The sequence below is a fragment of the Formica exsecta genome, unplaced genomic scaffold (assembly GCF_003651465.1).
Source record: "Formica exsecta isolate Colony F162 unplaced genomic scaffold, ASM365146v1 scaffold581, whole genome shotgun sequence".
NCBI classification, from domain to species: domain Eukaryota; kingdom Metazoa; phylum Arthropoda; class Insecta; order Hymenoptera; family Formicidae; genus Formica; species Formica exsecta.
This window is the reverse complement of record NW_021853075.1, coordinates 88101-96796: the sequence shown is the minus strand read 5'-3', so window position 1 is coordinate 96796 and position 8696 is coordinate 88101. Positions and strand designations below refer to the sequence as shown.

General features: G+C 31.7%; 2 protein-coding genes across 2 annotated transcripts in view; both read left to right on the top strand.

Annotated features, from left to right (window-relative positions):
* Positions 1-4027, top strand: part of LOC115242232 (ATP-binding cassette sub-family G member 4-like) — a 9232-nt gene extending 5205 nt beyond the window's left edge. Inside the window, 9 exon segments of the mRNA XM_029818370.1 lie at positions 285-468; positions 707-852; positions 948-1018; positions 1021-1155; positions 1477-1736; positions 2277-2445; positions 2596-2852; positions 3074-3228; positions 3373-4027. Of these exon segments, the coding sequence (XP_029674230.1) occupies positions 285-468; positions 707-852; positions 948-1018; positions 1021-1155; positions 1477-1736; positions 2277-2445; positions 2596-2852; positions 3074-3228; positions 3373-3562 (1567 nt within the window). The 3' untranslated portion in view covers positions 3563-4027.
* Positions 4028-4792: 765 nt separating this feature from the next.
* LOC115242237 (ATP-binding cassette sub-family G member 1-like) lies at positions 4793-8632 on the top strand. The gene is made up of 2 exons (XM_029818374.1): positions 4793-5349; positions 8264-8632. The coding sequence occupies exons 1-2, from the start codon at positions 5154-5156 to the stop codon at positions 8608-8610; spliced, it is 543 nt and encodes a 180-aa protein (XP_029674234.1). The 5' UTR covers positions 4793-5153; the 3' UTR covers positions 8611-8632.
* The last annotated feature ends 64 nt before the right edge of the window (positions 8633-8696 follow it).

The following is an 8696-nucleotide window of genomic DNA, read 5'->3' as shown; positions in this document are numbered from 1 at the left end:
AAATTTTAGTCCCTTTTGTTCTGATTAGTCAAATTCCAATCTTTAATCTTCAATCTTCAATTTTCAATGCGTAGTCTGATACGGGCTTTACAAAACTCTATATACATATTTCTTCGAATATAATAATAGTGATTATTGTATGTGTGTGTATTTATAATTTTCATTAATCAGGCAATTAATTATTAATTATAAATTTTTATATACGGCCGTGTAATATATAAATAGATATTGATACATGAATTATGTATATATATACAAGTCAGCAACAGATTATTATATCTCAGGACAACATCGGTCACCGGCAAGATCCTGTTGAACGAACGGGAAAGAAATATGTCGGAATTTCGAAAATTGTCCGCCTATATAATGCAAGACGACAATCTACAACCGCTTTTAACGGTGCAAGAGGCAATGTTCGTCGCCGCCGATCTCAAACTTAAATTGAACCGATGTCAGAAATTGCAGAAGGTAAGTTTTTTCAACATATCGAACGTATTATTTATAAAATATCTTTCTTAGTGAAGAAGTTATCCAACGTGAGAGAGAGAGAGAGAGAGTATATAAAAATAATCGTTTTTCACGGAGAAACGATGATTTTTCTTGTTTTACAATAAAAAAGATTTAATAAACCTTTCGCAATTAATAGATGGGATGCGATTGTAACAACGCTCTCATCAATCACAATAGTTTATTAATTTTACGTTAGATCGACGAAATATTAACAGTGATGGGTCTCGATGTGTCTCGTTATACGCTTACCGGCAACCTCAGCGGAGGTCAAAGAAAAAGACTCGCCATCGCGCTCGAACTAATCAATAATCCGCCAGTCATGTTCCTCGATGAACCTACGAGGTAAATATCGGATGTTTATCTCGTCTGTTATTTTTTATCTCTTGACCATATCAATATTGTATCTACGATTGTATTTGAATGTTATTTCTTTTCAGTGGTTTAGATAGCGTTACTTCAAAGCAATGCTTAGCGCTTTTGAAGCAATTAGCGCAAGAGGGACGGACTATATCTTCAACATGATTGATCATCTTTACGTAGTCGCTGATGGAAATTGCGTTTACACAGGCAGCACACACAATTTGGTACCATATTTAAGTAGTCTAGGATTACACTGTCCAACACATTATAATCCCGTTGATTTCTGTAAGTTTTAAGCTATTTAATCGATTCTATATAAAATGAATAAAAAATCGATACACTCTTTGATATTCTAATATATGTATATATAATTTATTATATAATTAATATAATTAGACATGTTGTAAATTATCTGCGAAAGAATTTTGCCTCTTAATTGATGTTCAATTCGCGCTGTGCAAATGAAGAACCGAAATATTTTTTTCTCAAATGTGAATCAAATAATTCAACGTGCTATACATAAGTAGATTATAGGACGCATCGCAAATAATTTTCATGCGCAAATAAATTAACTTGTAGCTTAAAATTCTCTTTTTTTTTTTACAGTGATGGAAATATGCAATGGCGATTATGGTTCTCACATATCCAAGCTAGTCGAATCGATCGAGAATGGCAAAAGTAATGTATGGAGGTCAACGAAAACTTTTTATTCGAACGAAGAAATTATTATCCCGCAACAAAACGCTCCTATAAGATTATATTCTTTCGAAACGGAATTCAAACAGACACCGCATTATGCCGCCAGTTCCTGGAAGCAGCTTTGCGTCCTTGTCAAGAGAAACGCAGTTAGATTAATTCGCGATAGGGTAACATTACTGTACATGTGTACACTATGAGTCTTATTTATATATTTGTCATATTACGCAAGAGAGAACTTTATAAGTGTCTAGTTAAATAAATAAATAAGCAATAAAGAGATTATAGGGTGCTAATATATATACGATCAATTTACTAAAATATTTTTTATTTAAAACTATACTTATCATATAATTTGCGATTAATATGTTAATTAACTTTGAAATAATACGTTCGATATTTTCTGTGATATTGTTATTTCTAATTCAACAATTTCTCATTCTAATTTTGTATTATTCCAAGTGAATTTTTTTTTTTGAAATGAAAGATATACAAAATTTGCTTACTATACTTGTATTTGTATACAATGATAGTATTTAAGAATTTTGTCAAATCGAGGTAATTTGTGTCAGACATTACAACATGCAAATACAATCGATTAATAAATGCTATAATCGATATAATTTATTTTATAATATCGATAGTATATATATAGTAGCAATAAATTAATAAATTTTAAATTCTTTTTTTTCAAATTCTCGTCTGTCTAGGTCTTAACAGTCTCACGGATCTCAATGCACTTGGCGATCGCTCTGCTTACTGGCACTTTATACTTCAAAATTGGTCAGGATGCCGCTTACGCTTTAGACAATTTTAATCTGTTGTTTTTCAACATTATGTTTCTCATGTACAACGCGTTTAGCGCTACAATGATCTCATGTAAGTTTGTACTTGCGTTTAGCGCAATTTAATCTCAACAAAAGCAACAAGCTTTATATTTGATAATATTATGATTTGATAATATTATACAGCGATATAAATCTCTCCATGTATCGCCATAAATGTGACACCACTAAATTTTACGCGCAGTTCCTTTGGAATTACCGATACTTATGCGCGAGCATTTCAATCGTTGGTATAAACTACGGGCGTACTATCTGGCGAATAAATTGGCCGATTTTCTCGTCCAATTTATTGCCACGTTCATTTATACCATCGTAGTGTATTACATGAGCGATCAGCTTCCCGAAAGCAGAAGACTTGGACTATATATGCTCATGTGTTTTGCCACTAGTTTGGTCGGTCAAGCGGCCGGGCTTATTGTAGGATCTGGTTTAAAAGTTCAGGTTTGTTCACTCGTTTTTATTTCGAAATTAATTTATCATTATAAATTTACATTTTTATCGAGAAAGAGTTTTTAACGAAATTAGAGTAATAGACTATATATATTGTTTATTTTTTTTCCTTTTCCTTTTATCTTGAGAGAATTGAAGAAAGTATGACTAATGGATTCATCTGCTGCTTATACATATAATTTATGCATAAATTATCGAATGATTTATTTCAGAATAGCGTAATTTTTGGACCGTTTGCGATTATGCCGTTCTTGATATTTAGCGGTTTTTTCGTGCGACTGAAAGATGCACATCCCTACTTACATTGGCTGTTTCGCATGTCGTTTCTGAGATATGCTTTTGAGGGAGTCATGACAGCGATTTATGGGTAAGACCTGTTTCCCTTTCACCTTGATATTTTGACAGCCGAAGACCGGTTAATCCCTATTCTCAATAGATCTATATTACGTATTCTGAGTTCCTGCCTCTTAAATTAACTATTAAAATATAAAAATGTAATTTATAATCGTAGCTACGATCGAGCGAAATTGAAATGCTCGGCGGATTACTGTCATTTCGCTATCCCCGAAAAGCTCCTCGCGGAACTGGATATGGAGGACGTAAACTACTGGTACAATATTACAATACTGATACTGATGTGTATTACCTTGGATATTGTGGCATATATTATATTGAATATAAGAGTTAAGAAACGCATATAGTAATACAATGTGATTTAGGGAAAAAATTTATATAAGTATTGCAAATACGTGTGGCGGGCTACTTGTGTAAATAAAAGGTCCCAAGAGGGTCTACTCCTTAAGACTGACTTATCTCTTGTCGAATCTAGGCAATTATATCACACTTATGTAATATACATGCATATAATATATATTGTAATATACATGTATGCAAGAAAATTATAATTATCGGATAATTATTATAGTTGACAAACGAATAATATACGTGCATATTTGATTTGTTAAATTCAATCGTAATCAAAATATATATTTTCATCTCAAAGCGAATAGAATTGAAGTTCCGCCATCATATAATATGCTGTTTCTTTTTTTATAAATGTGACTAGAAAGACAAATTTTGAGATTAAAAAATTTATATTTGATAAAACAGTAAAAAAGTAATTTTTTTAGAAGAATATTAAATTTTATGTTGTGTCATAAACTGCATATATATATATANNNTATATATATATATAATATATGTTATGTAAGAATCATATAAGATTTTTTATTGCGAAAATTTACCATGAAAAGAGTGTTCTTGCGTCTGTCGTTAACAATATGCAAAATTTATTGTGTGATCTTCAGTAAAAAATGTAATAAACATTTATACGTTTGTATATAAAAAGTGTATGTTATTTTGAGGAAAAATTAAACGTAGAATTTTCTGCATCTCGAACTTTGTATTTTTCCTACAAAACATAATCATTTATTGTGTATGTTGAATAATTAAATAGCTTTTTTACTTTATGCTTTGCATAGTTTGAAATGTAAATAATCTTTATCGGAATATCTAGAGATTATTTAAAATGTGTATGTCAATTGGAGAAGCAGATAAATATCGACATTCTGATATACATATATCTTACCATAAATGCATGATATAACAAGTTTATAAATGTGTGAAACTCTGAATTTTATAAATGTTGAATTTTACAAATGTTTTGAAACTGTGTGAATCTTTATCTCAAGTTATTTCTTGATAATAAAAAAAAAAAAATGGTAACAGATTTGAAAAAGAAATGATTTATTTGAGAATAATAACAATTATTATCGTAGTTTATTAATGTAATTAACGTTTATTGTTACTGTTAATGTTGTCTCTCATTTATTTTGTAAGATAAATCTCGATATCTTGTAATAGTTTCGTATTACAAATGCAGACTGGTATTGCTTAAAAAAAACTTGAATAAGATTATCCATTACGCGAGTAAAGCATAATCGTTTCAGTATTTATAATATCATGTGTGCGTGGAACCGTATCAGCGAATAAAACAGCACTACACAGCCTACATATCCGACAGTTGTGGCTGGGAATTCACGAGTGATACTTCCCGACTGATACTTCACGAGTATACTCAATTTTCATTGTGTCAAAGTAAAAGGTGACTAGGAATTATAAACTTGTGCAAGTACCAGCGAGCAACGAGTCGATTGAAAGTGTTGGATCGAAAGTGTGTCGTTCATACGTCGTCGATAGAGAATCTAAAGAGAATCGTCATATTTTTATTATGCTCGCTTGCGAATTCATCTGTACAATTTGAGCATTCAATTTAATCAATTGACGGAGTGGATGGCCGGTTGTACGACGCGAGAGATGCTGGAAGCTAGAGATAATAATAAAAATGACGCGACAACAGTCAACATGCTCGACGAAGGCTGCAGAATTCAATTATGCGAAACGGAAGAGCTGATGAAGCCCGAGTCACAACGGAAGTCACAACTGCGTATCGAATTCAACGATCTCAATTATTCAGTTTTCCGTAACGGTAAAGATATACGTTTATTTTACATTGTTCTCTTTTTCTCCATGAGAAAGTGCCAATCTCTCCTGACAGCGTACTAACCGATATTGCGATATTTACTTGTACAATTCTTCAGACAGTCTTAGAAGAGATATGCCTGATGTTGTAACTTTTACATCTGGCGTTATCTATTTTGCTGTTATCATTCGCTTCAACCTATCGTAAACGTACAATGCGATTGCGTCTTTACATTTTTGCGTCTCGTGATCCGCGTCTCTAATAAACTCGGGTATCTTATGCGCGAGTGCATTTAGAGTGGTTATCTGTTATGGAAATGTTAGCCAACTCTTAATCATTTATCAGAGTCGTCGAAAATTTGTTTTCTTCCTTTATCTTTATTTTAATAAGTCATACGCACATGCGACCTAAAAAGAAATCATTTTCAACGTTTCAATGTTACTTTCAGAATGTATCGATATTAATTTTAGTCTGAAATAGATAGATACTATTTAGATTAGCTAATTGTAAGATTAAGGAATATATGAATAGATACATAATATAATAAATACTATCTAGGTTGACAGGAATAAATAAATACTATCTAATAATATACTGTATTATCATTCACATCATTTAAAAAAGAATCAGTCTAACTTAAAATATATTTTACAAGTCTAAAATTTTATAAATAAAATGATTTTTTTTTTTCATCATTTTACACATGCGTAGCGGCACGAAAATATCAAAACTTGCTCTTTACATACTTTTATGGCATTTTAAATTATGCGAAATCAACAAATTTATATTACGACAATTCTATATCCGCTCGTAGCTAATCATCCTTATTTTTGGATACAGAAAACTCAAGAAAAATTGATATAATGGCTTTAAGAGGATGCCGGACCGTCCTGTTTTACCGGCCATAATAATTATATATTTGCTTAATATAAGGGTTTTGCGGTGTGTACGTGCAAAATAGGATACCTCTCCACTCGGAAATGCATGAAGGAATATAAGTGAACGTTTGAAAATGTATTTGAAAGCCTAGTAAGAAACATTTCGGTGTGCAAAATGTTGCATAGTAAAATCTTTTTTATAAAGCTTCTAAACTTACTTCTCGAAGTTCACTAATACTCTTTGATAAAATGCCGAGTGCGGAGTTCACTTGTTAGGCACGTGCAGGTTGCAGGTTTTTTATATTAAGTAAATGTTGACGGCAGAAGCCGATAACAAAACTGTAATTTTTTAATTTTTTTTTTACTTTTCATATGAAATCATAAACCCCGCACTCCGTTATTATGTATACTTTAATTATGGAAAAGGATTTGTTGATATCTATAATCAACAAAAATATTTTGCAATCCTACTAATATTCGCATTCTGTCGGTATCCGGCATCCTCTTAATGCTTAAATAACTTCCGCGACAAACAAGTTTAGATATATTGGTTTTTATATGTTTGCAGTTATTGCAAATAACATAAATAAGTTGAGAGCTATAACTTATCAGTTTTTTTTTTTGCAATGTATAGGCATTTATAAAACATATTTAATAATCTCTAATTGTAATATTTTACTTTTAAACCGTCTATTTCACGCGTCTCTTTGGAATGTAAGTATAATACTTTTTTATTTATTTATAACATGAAAAACTTAATTATCAGGATAAAATCGTTGTAATTACAAAGCGTATTTATTACATAAGCGCAATTATTGCAAAACATTTATAACAAATTATCTTATTTCTGTTGCATATTTATTTTAAATTACCATTATAATTTATTATAATTTGAGAATTTTTTGCAATTAGGTAATTATATCATTTAAGTCTTAATGTATAGATTGATATGCAAATTTTATTCTTTCAAATTTACATGCATCATTCTGTGATGCAAATGTTAGCTGATATTACAAAATCTTTTTGAGATCGTCGCATAATGCTTCTAAATTTCTAGTTCTTGTAAATCTTGTTTGCTTTTGGTTCTCAAATAAACCAGTTTGGCTAGAAAAAGCTGCTCGGTTTTTTTTCTATACTGCATTCACGGAGAGAACGATCTCGCTTTTCGTCCGGTTCGGTCAAATCCCGCCCGACCGACCGCTCATTTTGCCCTCTCCACGCTGCCAAAATTGATCTTGCAACTTGCAGATCCGGCTAGCCGACAGAGGGGACCCTATTTATTTATAATAGTATTAAATTTTATTAATAATTTTTAGATTGCAAAAAGAGAAAATAAATATAATAGATATATCGCGATTTAATTAAAAAGAGTAATAAAATTCGATTAATAGAGAACAATTCAAGCTTTCAATATTATGACATTTCTTTCGAACTTTATAAGCGGATCATATACGTGATATACGATCGATACGCATACGACATACGGCATTGAAGTAGCACGTTGAAGTCTCTCACCTAATCTTCACTCCGCCCAAAGCTGCGCGGAGCGAGGTCGTTCTCTCCGTGAACGCAGTATAGAAGTTTATTTTTGACACTTGATAGCTTTATTAAAAGTTACTTTTATGTCAATTTTTTTCTACTAAATTATTTGCTACATGCTCTATTATCAAAATAAAAAAAAAAATCAGTTGCACTGGGATTTAACTTCTTTCAATTAGAACAAATAGTAGCAAGCCACAGTTAGTTTGCGTTTTTATTTATTCGCTCAAAATTGATAAGTGATATAAATGAGAGGCGATCAATTTTGCGATATATATACTTCAACTCGTAAAACAAATGTTGCTTTTTGAATACTAACGTATATAATATTAAAAACCAATCTGTAAATAAATAAAAAGAAAAAAAAGTATTAATAAAAAAATAGCATTATTTATGATGCCGTAAAGTTTTCATTTGTGATAATAATGAAGTGTTTCATCCGTTCATCACCCTTATCTATACATAAGACAACGAGTTATTAACGAAGAAATGTCTAACGATAGGAATCAAGAAAACGATCTTACGCGATGTGACCGGACACTTCGAACCAGGGAAGATCACGGTGATACTTGGTCCTTCCGGCGCGGGAAAGACGACGTTGCTGAAAATCATCTCGGGCGAACGATGGACCAACGTCGACGGCACCGTCATTGTAAACGGCGTCAAACAAAACAGAGGAACATTTCGTAAACAGATGTGTTACGTGCCGCAAGAATTCGCTTTGCTGCCGTTCCTCACGACGAGAGAAACCCTCTACATAGCGGCTCGCCTAAAGCTCGTTAAGCAAAGCGAGCAAATGATCGCTCGTCTGATTGTAAGTACGAGAACGATGAAAAGAAGTAGCCATTGAAATTATGAATCATATAATCTGGCTAATAACACAATTAGAGATGTAAATGAAAAAAAAGCAAAATGTTTTTTTTCCATAAAATACTT